Source organism: Chelon labrosus (genome assembly GCF_963514085.1).
Source record: "Chelon labrosus genome assembly, chromosome: 15".
NCBI classification, from domain to species: domain Eukaryota; kingdom Metazoa; phylum Chordata; class Actinopteri; order Mugiliformes; family Mugilidae; genus Chelon; species Chelon labrosus.
The window spans coordinates 13,843,685-13,870,005 of NC_140348.1; the positions used below are offsets into that span (position 1 = coordinate 13,843,685).

Below are 26,321 nucleotides of genomic sequence, written 5' to 3' on the forward strand. Positions count from 1 at the left end.
CCGGTTCTCTTGTACTTCAAAGTGATAAACGGCTCCCAGAAGTGCCAGAGAAGTCCGCACTCAAACTGACAGCACTGACCTTGTAGCACCAACCCATTTTGTCCCATTCTGTATGATCTGTCTTTTATCTTGTTAAGACTTACAACCCATAGCCCAGACATTTAATATGATATGATAATACGTATCCCCCCCTCCTCCTCCTCCCCCCTGGATCACCTGATATGCTGTATCCATGCAGCAGGCAGATGGGTTCGGGCACAACGGGCATCACTTCCCAGCGCTTTGCCTGCCAACTGGCAACGTCCGTCACCAGACGTGTTTGGGGGGTAACCCGAGAGGCGGGCCGAGCCGCGGCAGCTCTGACTTTCATCACACCTGTGCTAAAAGCGCGGCGTGTCCGTCCTATCTTTCCCTCCTGTAAGGGAATATTGCGGCGGGCAGTGGATCAGATGGGCTCACATCCTGTCAGACTCATCAGATTTCAGGACGACTGAGTGCTTTTGTCAGCTGAATTCCAGACATCTTCTTTCTTTCTTTGTGGAGGGGTTTTCAAAGATAATGTGTCTCAGGACTTGACCCCCCCCCCAAAAAACAATAGTATCATTGATACAGCGATGGCTCTAACTAATGCTAATGGTGTATGGTACATAATTCATGAGATCTCGGTTTGATCAAAAAGCGGAGTCTTAGCCTACGGTCCAAACCAAACCAGCAGGGCAGAAACGGGGCGACAACAAGTCTGATGCTCCTTTCATGTTATCTCCGCTCGTCCTCTCATCCCTTCCAGCTCGTCTCTCAGTGCCCCCTTGTCACAGATGTCACTCTTTCCTGACACCTGTCTGCCCTTCCCTCTTGTCTCCTTCTCTGTGGGGTGGAACTGTTTGTTTTTCGGAGGTTTGTTTATGGGGGAAGGAATACGCCGCCGCTCCAGGCCGCGTCTAGTCTTTCAGCTCATCACAGAAAACATGACAGCCCTCCTTCTCTTTGGTGCTGAGATGAGCTGTTTCTCCTGTCCCCATGGGGAGTCAGAAATTTCTGCTTCGCTTTCTCCTTCTTGAACTTCACTTCAAGACAGCGGATCGATAACGTGTGAGTGAGCAAACACTGCCTGCTTTGGGCCGTGTACACAAACATTGTGTAATTTCGCAGCGATGTGGTTCGAGGTTATATGCCAGTTCAATCCAGAAGGAATGAATGTTTCATTGAATGCGCTTATTTCTAAATATTTTTTTTTTCCCACACATAAGCTGTCCTTGAATGGAAATCCAGCATTAACTGAATCAGGGTGTTTCAGAATTATCTTGCGTTTAAGGGTGGAGATTGACAAACTCCAGTAAAAGCAAGTCAGTGAAACCAAAAATCTCCAGAAACTACTTTAATACTCGCCTGTTTTATTGGCTATCATTTCATTTTTCATTGACACACTGTAACGCCAATGTAATCTGCTTTGTTTGGACTCCGCAGCTTGTAATTACTGCAGTGAAATTAGGCCTCGATTCTGGTGAGCACGAGCAGTGAAAAGCCTGCGATTGGCCCGTAAATGGGAACGATATGAAATCAGACACTGACAACTTTGTAGCTTGTAATTATGCTGTTTTGCTGACACACTGTGTAATTATGTTGTTTACTTTGGCAGTGACGTGTTAAACACTCGCATGTTGCCATTTATAACATCTGGGAATTAAATAGGAATTCAGTAACCTAAAAAAATACGGTTTGAGTGTATTTTTGTGTGCAACTCTGTCACGGCGCTACCCTCATAAGGATACGTCCAGACTATTTTTTGTTTGCAGCGAGGGGAAACTGAGGTTCATGGAAAATTGTTAATACCAGTAATCGTGCTGGGTGGTCTACCACTGACCTTCTTAGGCCTCCACTTCTCCACCCAGCAGGCCAGTTCCAAGTTTCACCCTTTTCCTCTAGCTTATTCCCGTTCTTCAAGCTTCTCCTACTTTCTAGCATTTGGGTTTCTCTTTGGAGTACATCAGCACATCAGATAACCCCAAGGTGTTACAGAAAAACCTTGAGTTCACACACTCAGGAGTGGCTGCTGCGTGCACGCTGTATGTATTTCTTTTTTGTCTCTTATAGCTTGGAGTTAAGACTGAATCAGCTGTTCACACAACCTCTCATATGCACACACACAGACACAAAGCTCAGATGTGGAAAAAAAAAGAAAAGAAAAAGCTCAATTGCACAGTAGCAAACACACAGTTTTTTTTTTTTTTTGCGCACAAAAAACACTCACACACCTAAAGAGGGGGCTGTGCCTCCGGGGGCCACGTCAGTTACCTGCTGACACACAGGCTAGTGATTGATGAGACGCCGGGGGCGCTGGAGTAGACTTTGTCAGCTGCTCATAATTTATACATCTTATCTCCATCAGAAGAAAAGACAGAGTGCCGCGTTGTGTATATGGAGATGAAAACGCTGGGCTTGTTTAGGCGGCGGTGACAGGGTAGCTGCTAGCTGCTGTTAGCCGCGGCGCAGAGTGAAAACTCAGATTGCTATCTGTTAGCTTTCTCACCGGGTCCCTCTGTGGCCAGAGCCTTCACTCTTTACCTGTGACGAATCCTCTGTGTGTCAGTCATTTCCACTCACTTTCATTGCCTATCTCTCCCCCTCTCTCTCTCATGTTTCCCTCTCTCTTTGTGTCTCCTTTCCTCCCCTCCGCCTCGCTCTCTTGTGTCTCTATTTCTCTCCTGTGACCCTCTCTTTTTTCTTTTTTTTTCACTCTCTCTCCTCCGTCTATCTCCTGTCACATTCTCGAGCCAGACAGGCCCAAGCCTCTGCTGAAAGCTGCTGGCTCTTCCTCAGTCCACTCGCTGGGCGAAGGTCAGGACAGAGGCATGACTGGAGTTACAGAATAATTAGCTTTGTCAGTGTCATGTTGAAATCGATGTTCAGATGTTGTGTGAGGGTGGGCCAAAGAATTTATTTTAGCAAAGCGCAGGCATGACTTTCTATTTATCCTTTAAAAACATTCGTATAAACTTGTTTATGATTATACTTTTTTATTCCAACACATTTGTCTGACAGCTATAGCTAACAATGCATTGGTAGAAATATCCAACCCTATATCATAGTTACTGAGGTAGACACTAAATAGTTTCTGCATGAAACTGGTCACAACAAGGTCTGTGGATTTTCTTCCGTAACCAGGTCATAATTTCTGGAAAGAGACATGTTGCTGAGTTTTTCAAGTGTATGTCGTTTAGCCCTACAAGCTGATTGCCATCTAATTCGGTTACACTTGACCGAAAGCAGAAATCTTTACGGGTGTTTTCTCAAAAACACTGCCATTAACACAAAATCTTGATGTTTATATGAGAAATGTAAATTTGCTTTCGGGGTGACCTGTTCCTTTAAGAGAAACATCTTAGTACTTCTGCCGCCCCAGTTTATTTTTAAAGAGACTTTCTTTGTCCGCACAACTCTGTAACTTAATGAGTGATTAGAGGGTTTATTTTCTTTTAGATCAACAGAAGAGCACATTGTCTTTTTGTTAAATCCAAATGCAGTGTCTTGTCGATTTAGACTCCAGCATTGTAGCTATTGTGAATGTTATTTTTATTTGACCACAGTTCAAGCCGAGAAACAAAGAAACGCATCAGTGATCTCGCGTGGAGCTCGTCACTGGTAAACTAACCTGACTTTTGTTGCTCTGTGCGCTCTGCGAGTGTTTGATATCGCCGTCCCGAATGTGAAAAGAAAGTTTAGCAGCCCACAGAACTTTACCTTACTCCCCTCCAATTGTCTATTAGCATGCTTTGTTCTCCCAAATTGTGTTCAGATGTTTTTTAAAAGTGTCGGTTAACTACTGCACCAGCAAAGAAAAAAACTTTGATTCCATAACCCCTTCCCAGTATTGATCTTGCCTTGTAGATAAAAGGCTGCTCTCTCTGAAATCATGCATTTTTCATTGTGGTATCAATGGCAGCCTTTGCATTTGGCATCCCACTTAGCTTAAAGCTATGCTCACCAATGCTGTCTGTTTTGCTCTATTGATTCAGAGGGTTTGCACGTTGTATATCTGAAAGACCAGTCCCTCGGTATCATTTTGCTTTATCTTTGAACAGCATGATTGCTGTAAACAGCCACAAAGAATCAAGCAAATTATTCTGATTAATGTTTTTTGGAGTTGATCGGCATTGTGCTTTGCATTAAATATTCAAGCTGGAGCATTTTCACATAATTAAGAAAGTGTGTGTGTGTGGTAATTCAAATCCCCACGACTGCTGGAGCTGCTTCGTTTGTTTGCACATGACATATTTTTTCTAATATTACGCTAAATACACTGAATTTTAACTTTGAGAATATTTCTGTGTTTTTATGGTAGAATTTTGACACCCCGTAGACATGCACCCCGAAGGAAAAATAAAAACGAGAATAGAGGTCCAATACTACCTTCTTATACCAAATAGTAGTTCACATTGTGTTGCTGATGCTTGTCAGGTGTTAAACAACACTTTCGACCAAGGACAGACAAATGAGAGAGTCCTCCTCTAATAGAATCTCAAAAGATGAAAAATATAGTGCAGGAGGCAGGAAGGACTACTCAAAGAGGTGACCATCAGCATCTCAGCGGCGTGGCTTGGCAGCCTGCAGCCTGCCATGGTGTAATTGGAGAGAAAACATATATGGGAGCAAATAACCCCCTGTCAGGGGCATTAAAAGGAGATGTTGTGACGACTGAGAGCCCTTCTAGCAGAGCACAGCAAAGTGGAGGGGGGAGAATAAGGCCCATCAAATAAGAAAAAAAAAAAAAAAAAACCTGCTTGAACCACCAGTACATTCAAATATTCAAAATAATTGTTGACCGGTAGCGGAATAGAGCATCCATGTTTGTTTGTGGAACTTTCCCTCAAGAGAAAAAACAGGTATTTGCCGCCATTGTCGCCGTTGTTATCCATTCACCGTCACCCTTTGATTGATTTGGCGTGTCTGCTTTCTGTGATGGGTATAATTTGAAAATGGCAAAGGGTGACATTAGCAGTAGAAGTGCTCAGCCCACATTACTGTGACATGACATGAAGGTAGGTGATGGAAACAGGGAGGAAAATGTGACTTACTGTCAAAACTCAGAGCTGAAATATGGAAGGGAAACAAGCAGGAGAAATGTCGTAATTTACAGATAAAAGGTTATATTGCATTTTCTACCACTTGAATATTTGTGGTTGTTAGTTTCCCTGTAATGTGATAGGCATTTATTGTTAACAGCGTCTAATTACAGCGCAAATAACCAGCGAGTTGAGTTTTATAGGATGCTGTAGTTTCCCTTTCTCTGCAGATATAAAGGCTCTGCAGAACGTCCCATGTGGTGCCACTGAAATAGTCTTTAGCCAGCCTTTGTTTGGCAGCCAACTATCTCTTCCAAGCAAATTAGATGTTGCATGGCTTTACACGGCTTCTCAAATTATAATTGTCCGGTGCTCTCTGCCGTGCTTTTTTGTTTTTCTCCCCACTTTTCTGTCATGTCTGTACTTCACAGTCATCACAAAAGAATTCGCCTGTCTCTTCTGAACCTCCCCTGCGCTCGGAACCTGCCTGACCCCGCCATTCAACTGAGCGTGTCAAAATGTTAATGAGGATCCCCCCCAAAAGCGCTCAGAGGTTAAATAAAGTCTTCATAAGCTGTCGGTCGAAATTCAGTAATTTATTTACTTGGCATGTTTCCACTTTCCCTGCCACTCCGCCTCGGCTCTTGTTTCTATCCGGGGACAGGGCTTGTCTTGTTGTGTTTTGTTTCTTTTTTTTTTTGTGCGCAGGCAGCTGTGCAGGCAGCTTTTGTCTGCGCGCGAGATTGCTGCTTTAGCTCAGTGGCCCCTCTCATTAATCATTCGGTCGGACTATTTATAATGCGGCAGCCAAGCCACCACCTCGGTTGCCATTGGCTTTTGTCACCGTAGCACTCTTTTTTTTTTTTGTGGCAGGAGGAACCCTAATTATTAACTGTTAAGATGGCAGCCAGCAGTAAAGACAGTAAAGGAGCATGTCAACATGGCTGGCTGACAGTCAGACTGAGGCGATAACCCACTGAGCTGCCAGAGAGTAACAGCACACCGCACGGCTCGATCTAATTTTCTTAATCTTAAAAGTATATTTTGACACTTGGTTTGTCAGCTGATGAAAAGTCACCACCTATTCCCCTTTTTAAAATATTTATATTTAAACTAATTCTAACCCAGTTTAAGAAACAGGTGAAAAAAAAACATTGGCAAAATAGCAGTCCTCAGTATGCACAAACTTGCAGACACTCATTTGATCAGGTAAATATTTTTTTGATTACACTTGAGAGAAAATTCTGGTTCTGGCAGAGCTCCACTCAAATCTGGCTTCTTCTTATTAGTCAAGTTGGGTTCATGCTCAATACAGATGTCACAATCTATATACCACAAATCATTAAATCACTTCCTGATTTGGTGCACAGTTCTTGCAAATCCAGGAAAGATTGAGATGGCCTTGGACTTGAAGTGTCAGAAATATATAATACGTATGTGTTTGTGGTTGGGGGGGGCGGAAAAAAAAAAAAAAAAAAAGAATTAGTGAAAGCCTCCTGGAGAATGACAGTCTTTGTTATTCGTCTTCTGACTCCTTAGCAGACAGCTATCAGGAAGAAAGAGAACTCAGTGTGCACCACCGAGAGAAGAAAATATGTGAGTCAGACTTTCCCCTCCTCCCTCCTTTCCCCAAAGCTTGAGATCCCCCTTCCAAAAATGAAAAGGATCAAGTTGCTGTCACTGTCACCGCACAAACATAAACTTTTCTGGCACCTAATAAATAGGCAGTGTGGCATTGTTCTCAAAGCCAGACAGGTGTGTCTGCCTCAGTGATGATGGATTCCATTATTCTGTATGGAAAGCCTGTTGGCTTTCTTGTCATATGTTGTCACACATCTTTCTCCTGAGAGAGAAAGGTTTGAAAGATGGCCAAAAGTAATTACACAGACGCTTCCCTGATGCTGTTGCCATGTGTTTTCTCCTGCTCATCACCAGTAAAGGTAGAAAGGAGAAAAAAAAAATCTGTTACCCACAGCTATATTTCACAGGGAGATGGGGTGTGCAGACATGTCGGTGCTCTGCTGCTCTTCTTGTTGTGGTGATTGCTAGCTCATTAACCCGTCAAGGTTTATTTTTCCCTGCTATGAACGCTGGCTTTGGGGAAAGGGCCCTGGGCAGTTTGTTTCATCGCTGAGGTGAAGCAGCACGCCCTCATCTGGGTGTGTGCCGATGACATTATTTGCACCTGAATGGCAGGTACATCAACGTCTCCTTGTAAACGTATCAAAAGGGAGACAGAGGCGCCTTTGTTCTCGTCGCAGCCCACTTGGGTTGCTGACAGCCTGCTGATTGATATTATCATTCTTAATGTCAGTAAATAGTGCCATGCCAGATAAGGAATCAGTTTCCTCTTGGTGCTGGAGAGCTCATTTATCTTTCTGCGACTCGCCCTGGCATATGCTGAAATTGGAGCCGGAAGTAGTCTTCCATTTCAGTCAGAAAGGGATGTGTTTTTTTTCTCTCACCATGTCCTAATCTGCCATCTCTGTCTCACTTTCTCTCCTTGTTTCTGTCTCCCCGGTTATTTTGATTCTGAATGAGTGAGACTTGACTGCGAGGGAAGATGGAGCTTAAGTCAGTTGTAATATGTTAGGACAACTCTTGATTAGATTCTGTCAGAGTGAGGCGAGGTCTCTCCTGCTCCAGTCTCCCCGTCCTGGAGCACTGGCCTAACGAGGAGCAGATCTCAGGCCACTCAAGAGCCGTTCCTTGAATTTGTTACCAAAATAAGACCCTTATTAGAGTCATACGTATTTTTTCGGAGGTTGAGCCGCAACCATCATGAAATTGTGCCTCATGTGCAGTATATTTTCCTCCTCTGAGGGGTCATGCATTTAACGAGTTCCCAAAGAAGAACCGGAGTATAAAACTTGCCGACAGTAAGCCTTTTCCAGAAGCGCACGGTGGCCACCAAAGGTCTTAGAGACATCATATTGAAAAGGTTAAACACTGACAGGGAACAACCCTAACATGGTGGGTACACAACCTCCTCTGAACAGCAACAAATGATGGCATTTAAACAAAACAAGAAAAAAAAAAGAAAAGAAAAAGAGGGTACAGGGAAAAAGTCTAGGTTTAATTTTTGACATGGGGAAAAAAATAAAATAAAACATACCACACATGCAGAGGCCCGGCGCATCGTGGTCGCGCTGCTCTGAAAATGAAACACAAACATTAGAGTGCTGCGGCATAAGTGTGCAATTCAAAGCGCCTATCTCCATGTTCTTCCTTTCACCCCCCTCCTCTTCTCTGCGATCCTGTTACCCCCCCCACCCACCCTGCGCTGTTTTGTTGACGGATGGCGCTGATATCCCCTGAGCCGGTGATGGATGCGTCATATCTCGGGAAGGAGCGGGTTTGTCCTCGGCAGGTGAACGCGCGGCTCCCTCGTCCTCCGAGCCGACAGACGCGCATGACACTTTTCGACGCTCTCTCCCTGATAGCACTTTGGCATGCGGGCGGAATCAAAGGGGGCATCCTTCGCGTGCAATTAGAGCGGGAAATAAAGACGACGGAGGGCGGCGTACAAAGGGAAGCTGGGGGATCAGAAGGCTGTAATGAAAGGTGATTAGAAGTAGGGGCCCCGGCCTATGAGGCTGCAGAGAGCTGGGGGAAACAAATCTTTGTTGAGGAGACATTATCAAAGCTGATAATGACAGACAGCCACTGGCAGACAGACATGACTACTGTGTGAGAGAGGAAATGTTTGTATTAATTTTTCTCGTCAATAGTAAAGGAAAACCTGTGCGAGTTAAGTGTGGTCCTGACAGGGGGGAGGTTTGCAGATTTACCTCTCATGTGCCCTTTGATTGATATTGAAGTAAGAGTGCTTTCACAATAAAAGACAGACAAAATACAGAACTCTCCAACTTATTTGTGTGCAAATCTGCTTGTTTTTCTTGAGTTTGTGCAATATATTGTCTCTATTACTCTACTATTATTATATTATATTATACTGTATATCTTAGTACTGTGTATTGATCATTGATGACTGTTTGAGTTTTTGTTTTTTTCTGAGAATGTATAATGTATTTTCTTTGCCTAATATACCTATTGTATCTTCATAAGTCCTAACTTTTCATAACGTCCTGGGTCGAAGCCACCAGCTGTCTCTGTCAAACGCCCCCTTTTTCACTCTGACTGAATGGCATTTTCTTCCCCCCTCGTTTTTTTTTTTTTTTTTTTAAGTTTGTCCTCAAAAAACAGCGAGCCGCCCTGCTGGGCACCGAGTGAGTGAGTGATGGACATTTGTTTCACTTCTCTCTGGCTAAACCGACGAAAAGGAGACCCATTCCTCTGCCTGCCATTGCCAGCAGTGAGTGGCTGTCAGGGTTGGGGCTGGTCCGGGGCCTGCTAATGGTGCTGTCTGTCTCAGTCAAGTACTTGAGACCTTGAGTCCCTCAAGAGACACCTAGCTCCAAAGTTTGACTTGGAATTAAGCACCCGGTGAATGAACAGAGGGCGACCGGGCTGACATGCATGAAGTCACTGTGACATTACATATACAGTTTATTTGGGCTGTATTTGTAGATGTTGCTCTCTGACGGGCTGAATGTCAGGTTAGTCATTTTGCAGGCCCGATGGATTCATGAAAAGGATGCTAGTTTATACTTCCTTACATTAGTTAGATTGGATATTGATCATTATGCCAAAAGGAGACACTTCTTAAAACAAAGGACTAAGACACAGAAATAGCACTGAGAGGATTCCAGGGGCTTCCACAAACAAACAACGTTAATTCAATGCTCCGCCGACAAAAAAGCGCATTCGAACAAAGCGCCAAATAACATCCTTGTCAAGCATCTGGTAAATGGGTTATTTGGCACCTTAACAACAAGTTGCAGTTCAGGCCCATTCAGATTGTCAGCAGACACGACAGGCATGCTGTCTGGGAATGAGGGGCTTAGCGAAAAAAGGAGGCTGCGGGGGAGCGCAGGGGCGACCGGAGAGTTTAAGACCGGCACTGTAGCTATTACAGGATGTCAGAAAATGTGCTTAATTGAAAATGATTAGGGCTCTCGTAAAAGCCGATCAAGTCAGGGATTGGGGAGAAAGCACAATTGTCCCGCATAATCCTGCCTGCCGCTGTTCTTTCATCTGGATGAAGAGATCAAAAAAGAAGGGATTTGTAAAGGCCAGACCTCCCTGTGCCACAGCCACTGAGCTCAGATCCTCTCTCCGGTTTTCTCCTTTACAAATGAACTTCCTCTCTCTCTCTCTCTCTCTTGCGTATCCCTCTGCCTTCTTTTTGTCTTCCATGCTATTCCACACCAGCTTTGCTGTACGATATTTTTCCATTGTCACGAGATAATGTGGAGGTCAACAAGCATTCCTTTGTTGTGTTTTTGCAGTGGTATACCAGTGTGCTTTGCATTAAGCTGCGAATCATGATGGCTGCTTGTGTGACAGCGTGTTTAGAGATTCCACAGTGTTGCTCTTCATTATCAGACATCAAAGAGCGACACACAAGCTATGGGTTGTGCTTCCATGTCTTCCTTTATCCGTCTTCCAGAAAAGAAAAAAAGAAAAAACCAAGAGGATAGAGAGCAGTCTGAAATGAAGGCTAGAGGGGCCTAGAGAGAGTCAAAGTGAGACACACACAAACATTCACGCACACATGGAGGAATCAGCTGTGAGCTGAATGGATCTGAGTTGGGGGGGGAGCGCACTGCCCTTATGCCCTCTCTTTGAAGTGAGGCACAGGCCGTATGTACGGGCCCCAGAGAGGGGCATGTCTACATCCCCCCCATAGGCTGGCTGAAGGCAGCGGTCCGACCAGAGCAGAGCAGAGCAGAGCACAGAGCAAAGAATGGAGCTAAACCGGAGTAATTTGGTTGAGACAATGCTCAGGGCATTGGACCTCACCATACAACATTTAATGTGTGCATTGTTTTCAGGATAAGAGGTATAATTTGAGCGAGAGTTTCTGTGTGATTTCACTGATGTATAACATTGTTTTAATGATTTTCTGGCAGCCCATAAACACTCTCACTCACTTTCAAAATGATAGCATGCACATGCGTTCACGCTGCCCTCTCCAAGATCTATAATGGCATTTGCTATTTATCTTAAGATTGATGTAAAATAAATCCTCCCAAACAGAAACATGAGTGATGGCCGTTTAGTTCTGGCCTCAACATGTTTAAGTCAGTGGATGAAGAGCGATTGTGTCCATTTGTGTTGAGTGCAACACCATTAACCCCGGGCCCGATTAGCGAGACGGAAGAAAAACCCAGAGCAGATGATTTCCGTCACTGTAATGTCACACTGTTGCTCTCGTCTGTCGGGGCTGCACTCATAGAAACACTCCCTGTAAACACACACCGGCTCTTTGATGGACTGTTCCCAGCTTGCGCGCCCCGACACTCGGCTCGCGGGTTGGGTGGGATGCGGAGAGACGGTGTGAGGTCTCGTCTGGTCTGGGCCACTCTTGCTCTGCTCTGGCCTCGGGGAATGTTTGCCGTGAGATAAGGCTGTGTTTGAAGAGGAGCTCCAGATGCTCGTATATTACAGGTTGTCTTGTCATGCCGCAGATAAAGCCTCAGAGAAGCTCCTGTCGCCAAGCCCTACCGCACGCAGACACACACTCGCGGGGAAGATAAATGTTTACAGGAGGCATTCACCCTTCGACAGTGTCGTGCTGCGGACGGCGGGGCTGTCAAGGCGCGGCCATTTTTAGGCTGTGGTTCATGTCTGCGACATCTAGATTGTGACGTGGTGCATATCACTTCTTATAAACACGTGCTTATATTCCTCTATCTCTGAGATACTTTTGTAGTTTCAGAAAAAATGTTGTTAGCCTTAACAAACTCTGACACATAGCTGCGGCGATAAAGGCTGTGGTGGAAACAAAGCATGTTCCGGCTTCTGAGATTAGATTTTAGATTCTTCTCAGTGTGCACCCCTGATCGGGCCTTCCACCGTCTGCCCGTGTCGTTTCGCACACTGTAAAACAAAAATGTGGTCATAACTTTGGTTCCCAAAGGGGAGATTGTGAATTTGAGACACTGTTAAAGACAAAACGTACTGCAGTGGTTTTATCTACCTGACTGTCATGCCTGCTTTAAGTTTATTAAGCTCAGAAACAGCCTTTACTGTAGGTCACATCTTCACTAGTAAAGCTGTTTACTCTCAGCCTGTAACCTGTTGAAACAGCTCTGTCCGATGACATAATATTTAATTGGTTATTGCTTCTCATTATGTAATTGGGCTATTTTTTTTTTTTTGTCATCGCATCTCATTTAGTCGGAGACCATGTCCCTGCTTTCCATCCAACCTTGAATGAGGTTATTCCTCGCTAATAAGACAAGAGATAGCGGGGCCTGTATAATGCAGGGCCGGGTTCCCCTCTGTCATTAAGTCATGTGTTTGCTAAAGTGGAATGGTATATTGCTTGACATAAAACGTGGCATGTCTTCATTTGTCAGGCCCGTGGAGCTGTGAGACAAACGATGTTCAGAGTGTATGTCTGAGGGCCCTCTGAGACCACAGTTGAGCGGTTGCTCGCTGGTGCGTTTCTCATGCTAATGTCATGGTCTCCCAGTCTATCTGTCACCCCATTACGCTAACATCATTATGCACAGGGGCCTGTCTCTGTCGTTGAAAAGAACAGAATCATTCCTGTCTCATTTTGAAGCAAATTGTTTGGGGAACATTTCTCTTCTCCCTCTCTCTCTCTGTTTTTTTTTTTTTCCAGTGGTAATGGCGGGCCAATCATTTTGCAAGGCTCCAGGTATGCAGATGAATGAATAGCTATTTGAGCTGTTTGGTGAAAGGAGTTTTTGTATTATTCATGAGAGGGGTGGTGTGTCTGAAAGGGAAAGTGCGCTCGAATGCGCGTCTGTGAGGGGCCAGCTTGTCTGTCAGACACACATACATTCAGATACAGGTACAGTGCATTGTATAAGCATTCCCGTATTAACAGTTACACGGACACAGTCATGCTTAGATGGTTGACTGTATGGATGTCAACTTTGAGTACATAGTTTAGTTAATAGCCGCTTTGCAGTATATATGATAATCATGGTTCTTTTTATATTTTTTAATCACACTGTACAACCCCTGATCAGGCCAAGAGCAAGACGCCATTTCAGCCTTTGAGCAGCTAGGAAGTATTAAGTGTGATCATTTCCCTCTCCTTACTAGGAATCTCTTCATCTCACCCACGGCGCAGGTTCAAATCCAGGTTAGCACCTTTGTCTTAATCTGAATATCTCAGTCTTGGGGGAGAGCATGCACTCATATCTGTCAGCTCAGCAAGTTCCTTATGCTGCGGTGCGTGCTTTCTCGCCCGCCGTCTCTTTGTGCGGGAGCCACTGTGCGCTAGCCGTGTGCCCACCTGCTAATTGAAAAGCTCCAATCAGCTCAGCTCACCGAGGAGACAACCCCGGGTTCGCGTAATTGTCCTGATGACAGCGCTCCAGCAAAGAGAAAAAAAAAAAAAGAAAGCCTTTCTGTATCATCATTTGCACAACGTTATGAATAGGTTAATAAAATCAAATGCTTTAATTATAGCTTAGTTGCCATATTGTTAATGGTGCCAGTGTGGCTCAATTGAATAATACCGTTTCTACTATTAATTATCTGAAAGTGAACTTGTTTAAATGATATTTTACAGCCCCTTGATAAAATTACCGCTAGAGGCAATGTAATGATAGACAGACAAAGGCCATGCACGAATTATCATAAACTATTAGCTTGTTTCCAAAGGGTTTTATGTTAATCTTTTAGCGCTTAAGTACCCTGCAATTAACATATCAGGAGGAGCTGCCTTCCAGCTAGGCTTGCAAATTGAAGTGCTCAGATAAAAAAGCTATTGAGATGAAACCCTGAAAGAGAAGAGGAGCTACCGCGCTGGAGTGTGCTGGAATTTTTTATTTTTTTTTATTTTTTTGCCCGTGTGCTGTGTGTCTGCGCCGCACTTTTGCGAGAGAGGGAGAGCGATAGGGAGACTTTTAAGAGCGCTGAGACAAAGAACGAGTGGAAAAGAGAGCAAGATGCCGTGAGAGTGTCTGTGATCAAGGGTGTATAACGATTCCATTATCTCTCTCGGGTGATGACATGAGATGTCTCTTTCAGGCCTCGTTGTCTTCGTCTAATGCTACACACTGTGTGAGCTATAGGCGGAATGAAATGGCTCTCATTGGCTGCGACGGCGGCATCTGATGGAATGTGTTTACATATCAGGCTAGTGGCTTGATATGTAAATGCGGCGCGCTGAAAAGGCTACAGGGAGATATGGTTCATTGTTAGGTCTTCACAGTCTGTGTTCCCTTTTATGCTAGGCACAATCGTACCCACTGAGCGAGCATCTTGTAAACCGCCCGTTGCCTTTGGTAGGTTAAACCCACAAAGGAGACCCATGCTTTGGAAGATATGCATGTTTTATTGCTTAATTGGCAGCTTCGCTTTGGTCTGGGTTCTTTGTTGTCGACGCATAGCGGCTGACACCATTTACGTTTATTACGATTAAATGAAATAAAACATATAGAAAGCAGAGGGCAGTTGTTCATTGGAGAATAATCCTTCTTTGTAGTGCAGAAAATGCATCATGTCTCCTTTTAAAGTTCAAATCATGTCTCCAGAATAGTTAGCTAATAGTCTATGTCAGCCTTTTCTATTCCGCCTCGCTCTAGGAAGTAATTCACAAGTACGTGAATCATGAATTGTTACGCCATCACACACGCGGCATTCCGTACATTCTAGTACGCACTGGTCCTGACTCAGTGAAACCATATTGCCCATAGAGCGCTGTGATATTTTCCTCCATCACCCAAAGATAGATGACTCCACTGAGGCCTTAATCTCATGTTAAAGATTTGTTGGCCTCTAGAAGCCAGGCCTAGCATTGAGATGCCTCGCCTGATTTATATTCACTGGCATGGAAGGGGGAGCCAAGTGCACTATCTGCAAAGCAGATGCTGCAGCAGTGCCCTTGTATTAGGTTTTATATTTCACCTGAAATAAAACCTCTGAACAAGGTTGTGTCCTCGAACCCCATCTTCTCTCTTTTTCTTTACTTATTGTTTTTTTTTTTTTCTTCTTCCTCCTTTGGTGTTTTTTTCTTGGAGATGATAGCCAAATAGCGTGTTTTCCATTGTAAATAGCAGAGGAAGTAGCACAGTACTTTAACCTTTGCACTGAGAAGTTTTCCTTTTCCTTCATGGCTGAATATAAGTGCAGAAAGCTGAGGAAAAATAAGGCCCATAGCTAGCCAAGATGCTGATGAACGTCGCCTTCAAAACCAAATTCTTGTCTGTCAGCCCCTGTAATTTATGGGGCGGAGATTACAAAGCTACTGATACAATAAATTAAACTGATGGACAGAATTATGCCCAGTGCTTCCTGCTCTCCCCAATGACGCACACTAACTTAGCACTGCCTGACAATGAGTATGATTTACCACCCGGGCAAGAGTGGAGAAGGGAAAACATTCACAGGCAGAGGCACCCAGGCCTCACTTTGGCCCACAGCCTAGTGAATAAAACCCTGCTTTAATTCACCCACAAACGTGTCGCCATTAAAAGGCTAAGAATAGGGATTGCAGATCATAAATACTCTCTGATTTATTAGCTAACAACAAAGCGCATAAGCCCGGCCAAGGAGAAGGGGGATTGTTTGACAGAATGTTGTCAAGGAGAGAAAAAGAGAGGAAAAACACACTCATTCTCTCGTTCTCACTCACAGACACTCTTAGCTAAATCTGACCAGGGATGTAGCCCCGGCTCTATCTCCTGCAGCAGCGTAGGAGCAGATGTGTCTGCTCTCTTCTCAATGTGTGACAGACAGAAAAGATAAACAGAGGGAGAGGAAGAGACGGAGGGAGGGAGGCAAAGAGAGCAGGAGCTGGCACGGCACTGGCTAATTTATCTCGCTGAGAGACAGATTAAAGAGAGAGGAGAGTGAAACAAAGTTCCACTGGCTTAATCAGCGGACAGCCTGCTAGCAGAAGACATGATAAATCAGAGCGGGCTCAGTCCAGGAGAAAGCCTTTTTGCTCTGGGAGAGAACGGGAGACATCCTCAGCCAAACAGCAGTATCTTTTACATGGACTGTTGTGAAAAGCTGCTTGTGTACTCGCTGTGTGTGTACTCGCAATCGATACCCGTTCCTATTGTTTGAGCAAACATTGTTGTACAGTAGTCCTCTGCTGTCGCTTTGTTCCGACGCTGTTATATTTAGTAGCGGCTGAACAATCCTTGGTGGTGTTGTGTAAACAGGACAAAAGGGACATGAAGGGCCTTGAGTTTCCCCCTTTTTCGCTGTGAAGCTGCGCCTTTCTTTGGCTTTGCGACAGGGGACCAACCTAAGGGCCTAACCCAGGAACAGGAAGAGGAGCTTAGATATCCCTGTGTCATTAGTTCACTACGGGGTCACAGCTGGGCCACTCAGAGCATGATTACACCCCTTGATTTATCTGCTTTGGAGCCCAAGCACAGATAAATCTCCGAGCTCATCCCCGCTGTGGGATCCTCACTGTCTGATAAACGGCCCAAGCTGAATAAACAACTGCCACCACCACCACCCCCCCACCGCCCCCCCCAAACTCCCAACCCCTAATACATTATGAATAATTCATTCAGGTTGCGAGCGGCCGTTAAATGTGTATATTTTGTATCGCGAATGGCAAAGGTGCTCCCATGATCTCTATCCAATCCCGCGTGCGCGTCTTTGATGAAGCACCAGCGAGGCAGAGGTTGGCGGACATTTTGTTTCGGAGTTGTAAACTTTATTTCCTCGCCCCGGCTGTCGTCCTCCAGCGTTTTCACATAAATACACTATGCAAATATGTCACGGGGTAGCCTGCGCCGACGCTCCTGCGTGGATATCGGTCTGTCTGCGACTTTATGACGAAGTTTCAAATCATTCATTACGGTGACCCCTGCGGTAAATTCGCTTAGTGGTAAATTGCCCCCCCGGCTCCCCTGTTTCGGTGTGTAGCCGTGATCACGAGTGCATTTTAACTTAATTAATTGGCCGTTTCTGTTGACAAGAAATTTATGCAGTAATAATTTGCTCGAAATAGATGCAGAGCGCAGGAAATGAGATATCCATCAGGGCGCTTGTGTTCCGCCAGCTGCACCGCGGCTAATATGAAAGTATTTCAGGCTGCTCAGACCCTGCTGTTTGCGCAGTCAAGATTATATATACCCACGATCCATTGCCTGCCTCAGAGGCGCTCATGGAGGTCTATGATAACAAAGACTATGTGATTTATGGCCTGCTGTGAAAGCAGAACTTGATGAGATTAAACAATTTCATAGCACGAGTGTTTCTCAGAGGGCCCTCTGATTTGTGGCAGCAACACCGACAGTAAATCAGCTTTATATATCTGAAAGCATGCTCAGCAAAGGAGTGCAATTACTGTTTAAGACAGCTACTTTTTATTTAATTTTTATCCCTGGTTTGTCTCTTTTATCCCCGGCCCGTCACACAGCCACTCACCTTCATAAGTCCTTTTGAGGGCTGAGCGGCTGAAGACGAGAGGAGGTGGGAAAGTCAAGGAGGGGAGGAGAGGAAGGCGCGGTGGCGTGTGCCCTCCGCTATCTCTCCTCCGCAGCCTCTGCAGAAACAACAACAACAAGCAGAGGACAACAGCGGCCACCAGTAGGACAACACAGGCATCCGTGGAGCAGGGAGGGGAAGCACTCCATTTTTAATGCATTGTTTGCCTGCTGCTCTGTCCCTGTCTGGGTAAATGGAGTAAGCAGAGTGTAATTAGAGAGCCGGGCTTTGCTCCTTGCCATAAAGATGACATGGTGTAATGATACAGCTTACAGGCCCGCAGAGGGTTCTGTCTCTTGACAGAGGATCTGGGTCGTTTGCCTGTGACTTATGATAGGTGAGGAGGATGACAGTGTTATCATTGCGACGTACGACGCGGAGATGTGGATGTGGGGAAACTTCTGGTGAGAGGTTGTCAGAGATTGGCTGCAACAGAACTGGATGCGTGTCACATTTTTAAATGGAAATAAAGAACAATCTATTTTCGGTAGCTTAGTTTTTGCAATTATTTGTCCGTTTTACTCGTTTGTTTTAGCTGGAAATGTGCGGTTACCAATATGTGCAGTAACGCATGCACTCCTAAACTGTCTTTATGTGCTGAAAAAAAACAGAATAAGCCTTTTTTTTCCAAATTATAAACCATTCAACATTTTGAGTTCCAGGCAGAATTCTTAAATTTAGGAAAAGATCACGAGCGATTCGCGAGTTTCGCGTTTGTACTCATCAACTAATCACTTTGTGTTTTTCCATGACTGTAAGTGAAAATTGGAGTACATGTGCATTAGTGTTTCATGCATTCAAATAATACGAGAGGGTGCATGTAAGCTTTTTAGTGCGAGTTCGCGCACACATATGCAAATTTGTGTGTTTTGAAGTTGCGGTTAAATGTTCAACGGGTGTTTGTGTGTCTGTGTCCTTGGGTGAAGATGTGAGCCGCGCATCTGTCTGCATCATCCCATATCTTCCCAGAAAACATCAAGAGATCTCATTATTTCGACACATCTCAGGTTTTTTTTTTTTTTTTTTTTCCTTCTCGCTCCTCTCCGTGTGCCTTGAGTCAAAATTAGTTTTCATTCCCTCTGTGATCTTACTGACTGAAACCGGCTCAAAGTAAAGAAAATCGCAGCCTTCGTAGCGGGGCTGAGTCAAACACACACTTCACACAGCCGCAGTCTGAGTTAAGCATTGCTAAGTAACCTTCACATTTCACTCGTGTGAAGAGCTAATTTCCTTTAAGTTCACATGTCACTTTTTGTGGCTCTTTTTGTGGGTCCTCTTCAAATGTCTCTCGGCGTCTAATTGCATAGGAAACATTCTAGACAAGCCGGTGTGACAGGCCCGCTCCCGGAGTCTTCAATTATTAAACATCCTACACTCTAGAAAACAGCCCTGACGTTAGCTACAGCCCCTAATCGGAACAGAAAACCTCATGATATGTCACACTGCTGAGTTGCTGTGGTCCTGTGTGTGTTTGTGTAGTTTGCGTTAAACAAGGAGAGATGAAAATATTTCTTTTCGCGCCAGTTAAATAAGGCAAAACTCTGACAAAAATGATTTTTGTCACAGGTAGATCAGAACATTCACATCTTGCTTCTTTCCTCCTGCTCGGGAGATAAAAGGAATTGTGTGTGCTTATGAAAATATACAGAACAATCAGTTATTTCGAGCGTAAAAGTTTGAATGAGGCATTTAATCGTTTGCTTTAACCGATATATAAAACATGTCACGACTTTTATTTGTCTTCGCCGCTCCGTGGCTTCTGTTCCGATGCAAAGGTCAAACCACACCAAAATAAGAAATAGCCTCAAGCTAATTGTATCGGGTACATGTAATGTTAGACTTACATCTCTGCTTTAAATCACTTACACTTACTCTGCAAGACACTCACAGGAAAGGTCGAGTGACTTTTTTAAATTTCAACCCAAAAACAAACACAGCCTTATTACCATCTATGAGTCATCGCTATGGATGATTAACGTCCAGCACCACTCAACCTTTGCCTGCCTGGCGCTTAGCCGTACACACAGCCCGCAGGTTTCACTGTTGCTGGTTCACTTCGCGTGCCCCCCCCCACCCCCCACCCCGTGCCCCGAGCGAAACATCAGAACAGTCGCTCTTGTGATCACTGATCATATGATACATTTACTCAGAGCAAGTTCATCGGAGTAGAACTGGTTAATCATTAAACACACGCTCCTGCTGAGCAAAATACTGCCGTGCTGCTCGCGAGTGCAGGGACCATTACTTCAAATGTTCTTTCCCCTGCCATTACCTAAGAAAACAGAATTAATACTTTTCCTGCTCGACGGCAATATAAAACACATTATAATCTTTTCGTTGCTCCCCTAAACCGCAATCATTAAGATCAGGCATAAAATGAAATGAAAACATTTGAATTAATTATCACTGTGTTGTACCTTTCACAATCCCAGTTGTGTTTGTCACGGGTAAAATATGCATTTAAATCATTTAACGTGGGTTATGCTGACTGTAAAATTACATCCACATACAATATTATTCTAAGAGTCTTTATATATTTTAAAAGCACAGTCAATCTCTGGTAGTGAATTAGAGCCTTTCATCGTTGCCATTACATGCAGTGCGATGCTCCGGGCTAGCGCTACTTATTTGTTTTCCGTAGTTTATTTCTAGAAGTGGCGTATTGTTTGTAACCCCTAACTTCAGAAGTACAAAAACGCGGATCATAAAAAATTCCATCTAGTGAAGAAATAAACGTGTCGTGCCAGCATTAAATGTTGACTCAAATAAGTTCACAAGTTGTGTCTCCTCTGATCTCTAACATGATCAGAAAGCAGCGCCAGTTTATAGAGACAAGATGTGAAAAAAGTTCCATGCACAGACACAAAAGAAATATTTTGATATAGACCCAAAGAGAAAACATATCAAAAGACATTTTTATACATGTCTTTTGCAAGCACAAAAAGCAGAAATGGTGTCAAGAGAAAACAAAACAGAAGGCTTGTTTCTTCCAACAATTGCTTTAAGCTACAAAAATCTCCTTGAGTCCCTAGCCTCCCCTCAATGTCAGCTCCCCCTCCCCTCGCCCTCCCTCTCTCTCTCTCTCTCTCTCTCTCTCTCTCTCTCTCTCTTCTTCTTCTTCATTTCTCTCTTTTCCCCTTTTCCCTCTCTAAGGCAGGACAGGGCCCTCTTTGCACCCTGATAGGTTGCGGGCTGATGCTTAGCAACAACATTCCTGTGCCCTAAGTAGCAGTAAGCCTCTGGCTGAACTCTTTGATGTGGCTGTCAGGCCACATTTATTTCCTTTTAGCACTTTGTCTACTTGTCCAGATGTATAAGGAGATAAAAAGGGCTGGTGTTTACACTGGTCTCCCTCTGTAGCGCGGCTGTAATTAGATTGTATTGCTGGTCAGTCTTAAGAAGGGAGGTGAGGTGAGGCAAGGCAGGAGCCAGCTGTGTCGGGGATGAGCTGGTCAGGAGGGGGAGACTCCAGGGCCGGGCTCCCAGAGAGGAAAGTGTAAAACATTGTGTAAAATAGTAACTTTACGTACTTCTGCCATGGCAGCCAACTCCGTAATCACATTTTAGAGGAATCTTTCTAGATCAGCTGATGTCAGCGTAATGCTCCGTAATGTGACAGCCGTCAAGATCGTAATCGACAGCCGCGCTTGCAAAACTTTGTAAACTTCGTGGCAGCCGCGTCTGAGAAACATCTAGATGTGCGTCAGCCTCCCCTGACTCACTTTTGGGTTTCTCGTATTTTCGCGATCCCCACCGTGGAGGTGGTTATGTGCTCCGTGTGGCTCTCTTTGTGATTTGCTTTTCTTCCCTCTCCCATTCCGTCCCTCCCCTGTCTCTCCCTTCCTGCTCCCCTCTCTCATGGTGATATGTTGGAAGTAATAATCACTATTGCCTGTGGGTTTATCAGCATTTATTCGCATAACAACACTGAAAAGGAGAAGACAGACAGCACTGGTGTGATGTATTATCTAGTACAGGAATCATCTTTCATAATGACATCCAACAGAGCTTCTTCTCTCTCTTTCTCTCACTCTCTCTCTCTCTCTCTCTCTCTACCACCACCTACTTCTCTCTCCCTCCCTCTCACCCACACACACACTTTCTTCATTTCTCTTCTCTCCCTCTTTCCGCTCCCCTCTCTGTCCACTCTTTATTATCACAGAAACCATGGTGCTCCCCAGCCTGTAAATTTGTGCCACATTATCATAAGCTGTGGTGATAACTCACATAGCACAGAGACAATAATGATGTGAACACTCAGCATATGCCCCGGGCCCAGCAAATTAAAACAATGCTCAGCTTGATGAGCAGACTAATCTGGACAGCAGAGAGACTGAGAGGGAAGGAGAGAGGGAAAAAGGGGGTCCGGGAGCGTCTTGAATAGACGACACAGCAGCACCTCCCTCTGTTCAGTGTAGGTAGTGAAATCAGAGCAGAGGGAAACATGGAGAGAAATAAAAGATACAGAGAAGGGGGGATAAAGAGAGTTGGGAGTGTAGATGAAGGACTTGTCAGGGATATCATGTGTGAGGAGATAATGAGACATGCATTGACTTTTTTATTTTATTTTTCCCCCTGCTCTTTAAGAGCATGTTGCCTAGAACATGTAAAGCCTCTATAATATGGAATAAATGCAGAAAAGTGGTAGATTATGCCTCTTTGTTCCTCGAGGTCCTGTCAGCCTCCTGTGATTAATCATACCGCCACGGTTCAGTCTTGTACTAGCAGGTGCAACGTTTTAAAAGTGAAATCTAGTGTTTTAGACTTTATAGCACAATTAAAATAAATATCAGTCCTCTTGAAAGGAGTACAGACAAATTCTCCCTGCGTTTGTTCCACAGGATTTCTCACGATAAGCACTGCTACTTTGTCATCCCCCGGACAGGTCATTGACTAAATTTAAAGAGAGTGAATGACAAAGGTCTGAGATAAGAAAGGGGAGGATCAGGACAAGTGGAAGCTGGCTGATTGATGTTTTTGTGGGTGGGGCAAAACGGCCGTGCTGGATAGGACAGGAAGCGGCAGCACGCACAGACGCTGAATGGGCTCGGGTGTGTGATCAGCGGGCATGGTGGTGAGGAGGTAAAGGAGGGGCGTCATGCATAGCGCTGGGGCTGGATGTGTGGTGTTAGTGAAAGCATCTGATGTCCCACAGGACCAAAGCCGGGGTGTGAAGGCAGCCTGAGGCTCTGTCTCGTATTCAGCTAACCCTAGCGGTCCTCCCTTTCCTTGTTCTCCTCCAGCACCCTCCCTTACACGGTCTGTGGGTGGTGCTGTTAATAATGTGGCAACTAGGAAGATTAATTGTGGGCAAGCTCCAGGATTAGGAGGGGCTTTTGTGGGCCAAGCAGGCTTGAATAGGCCCATGCTTGTGATCTTTCAAGCAGACCAGGAAATGAGGCAAGCAGGGGCGCAACTCTAGGGTAGCTCAGAAGATCATGGAGGTAGATCACATAGATGCTGCTCGCAGTCCCTGTCTCAATGCCCGGGTTGCTCACTTCATCTCATAATAATTGTCCTTGTCAAACACAATATTAATTACATCCTGAAAGCACAAGATGCAAATTGGTGGAATAAAGAGACTTTTGCTTCAGGATCTCACGTCGGCTCACTGCAGTATCTTCTACGCAGGTCCTGCATAGTTTTTCCTCAAATGGGAGGTGCCAGTTCTTACAGAGTACAGTATGTTCTGATTTTGGGTTGTTTTGCTTCTTGTATTACTCATGCCATACAAGTACATCGTACAAGCAGGGAGCGATCTGTGATACTTCTTAGCAGGTTTTAGCCACTCCAGAGGTTGAGAGCAGCAGGTCTGCTGTCAAAACAATATTACTCTTCCAAGCTGTTTCTCTCAAAAGCACGGTCCTCCAGCAGCATATATGTAGCAAGGCCTCAGACTAGGCTTATTTTGCCATTTTTCTCCTTGGTATAACACGACACACATGCTAGCCGGACCTTAATGCCTTTCAGAGATGCTATCTGAAAGCACATTATGTGATCGTTTTCAATTCACAGTGCTCTTTTTGCCCGTGAAGAATGTGGTTCCATTTAACAGTGCAGACCATTCCATTTCTCAAGGTTATGCATGAGCATGTAGAAGAACAACAATAAAAGTGGGAAAAATGGAGGTCCAAACCATCCCTAATATGTATTTGTCAGTTGAGTCTCTTGCTATGATTAAAGGGTCTGTGAATTCCTTCCTGCAGGAAAGGAAAGTATTTCTGCAAAGGCATCAGATATCGCTGTGTCATGATAAACTGCCTGCTCCACCAGCTAAAAGGCTGAGGGAAGGAAGAGGATGTTTTGGACCTTGAAAGTGCACCAAAGAATAACAACACAAAAACTCTTGACCTGTTTGAGAATACGGTGTGAGATTGAGGCCTCTGTTCTCTCTTTGTCCTAAAGCAGCATTTGTCACAGTTGTTTAGCCTCTGGCTTCGCTCACAATCAATAGCTCATTCCAGTCGCGCAGCCAGGAATCTATGCACACATTTACCTCACATTAGAGTTATGGGACATTAAATAAGATAAGCCGATTAAACGGAGATGAATATTTAAAATGCAGTTTGCAGCTCCTCTCTTAAGACTAGCGTCAGACTGCCTTCACATGCAGTGACTGTACTACATTTAGTTTTAATTGCAGGAGATCACTACTGAGTGAAGATCAGTCGTCACCAGAGCATCACTGTAGATGTACACCGATCAGGCGTAACATTATGACCACTGACAGGTGAAGTAAACAACATTGACCGTCTTGTGACAATACAATGTTTTGCTTTTGGACCTTGCATTCATGTGGATGTTACTTAGACATGTGCTACCCACCAAGACCAAACCAGGCACCCCCACCCCATAGCAATCACACTCCTTGAGTAGAAGGATACACCCTGACACAGGCACACACACAAAATGGTTTAGGAACAACTCAAAAAACACAAAAAACAGCACAAGGTGTTGACCTGGCCTCCAAATTCACTAGATCCCAAACTGATCGAGTATCTGTGGGATGCACTTTAACAAGCTTGATCCACAGAGGCCCCTCTCCTCAACCCATAGGACCCAAAGGCCCCCACTAACAACATTCTGTTCCCAGACACCACAGGACACCCTCAGAAGGACCATGTCCATTCTCTGATGAGTCACAACTGTTTTGGAGTCACAAAGGAGACCTACACAATATTAGGAAGGTGGTCATAATGTTTTGCCTGATCGGTGTACAATGTAGGATTAGATGTTCTTTTGTTCTCACAGTCAGTTACGGTGATTCTTTTGAAACTTTTCTTCTAAACAGTCATTCTTTTTGCATGTCTCCTTTCTCATAGCCACCTAACGAGGCTGGATCCGAGAGTCACCCGCAGGCATATACACCTCTACCCCGAGGATCCAGAGATGCCAGGAACCACAAAGGTATGGGAAAACAGAAAGACTTTTGATACAGCCGTACAGATATTTATCAAAATACACAAGAAGCAACACAAATTCTGAGCATATATTAAGAATGGAGGTCCATGGATTATGTAGATTTGGATCATAACCCTTATGACTGCAGACAGTGGGAAACTATTGAACTTGAAACTGAGCTGAAGTTATGTTGTCTATTCTTATTGATCTCATCTCGTCTGTGTGATGTGTTGATAGTGGGAATAAATTTGAGTAATCTTGCTTAGCTCTTATCTGAATGTATGCGTGGGAGCCCACAGAAGATGAAGCAACCTTGATATGTTGATACGAGACATTGATTAGGCCTCATATTGACCCGTAGCGTAGTCAGTCAGTCATCAGACACTGTACTCTAGGAAGGATGCATCGCATTCATTAAAAAGATGCATTGTTCTAAATTAATCTCAAAGACCATGTTCTGCATTCGTAGTAAAAAGTCCCGGAGCTCCATATTATTATACTAACTATTCCTACAAGTAAGATTACACAAAAAAAACAAAAGCAGTTTGTATCAGTTTCGCATGATTTGCTTCATACCAAACTTGACTAAATGTAGGTTTCACTTATTCACATGTTAAAGAATAGGTTATTTTAACACATCTTGCAAAACAAAAAATACCGCGTCTTCAGTACAGTACAAGGACATTTAGAGAGTCCTGACAATGCAGTATACAAACAATTAAATCAGATTTCAGGCTGGAGATTGAATAAACAGTAACTTTGAGCCAATATGGATGCTGAAGTGACAAAAATTTCTAAGTGGCACAAAACGTACAACGTGGACTTCACGGGCGGTCCAGTTCTCTGTGCTTTTGTCTATTTTTTCTAAGGCTAACTTTAAGACAGTTAAAGTCCGACGTTACCAGTGTTTATAAATTTCTTTCAAACACTGGTTGCCGGTGCTGGATTTGTGTGTTTGAGCAATTCACGTACACACAAGACTGTAAGAACCACAGTACACTTAAGTCAGGCAAATATCCTGTTATGCTGGAATCCACCTAAACAAAAAAAAAACTTAAAATTGAGGTATAACAACTACACCGATCAACCACAACATTATGACCGGGAGAATTACATAACACTGACCATCTTGTGACAATCCAATGTTCTGCTGGGAAACCTTTTGACCTGGCATTCGTGTCGACGTTGCTTAAGGCTCATTTAAAGTACTGCGGGACATAGATGGCGCAACCTACCATTTCTACTTGTGCGGTCGCCAGTCTGGCTTTCTCTGTAAAAACACCATCCAAACGCTAGTCGGCACTGTGTCTTTTTTGCCGTTCAGTTAATTTTTGTTTCTACTTCGTGCTTCCCAAA

The 26,321-nt window shown here is 44.3% G+C and overlaps 1 protein-coding gene across 1 annotated transcript in view; it reads left to right on the forward strand.

Moving 5' to 3' along the window:
- Positions 1–26,321, forward strand: part of lrmda (leucine rich melanocyte differentiation associated) — a 201,036-nt gene that overhangs the window by 149,018 nt on the left and 25,697 nt on the right. Inside the window, exon 6 of the mRNA XM_084561641.1 lies at positions 24,887–24,971. Within this exon, the coding sequence (XP_084417767.1) occupies positions 24,887–24,971 (85 nt within the window). The remainder of the gene's footprint in view (positions 1–24,886; positions 24,972–26,321) is intronic.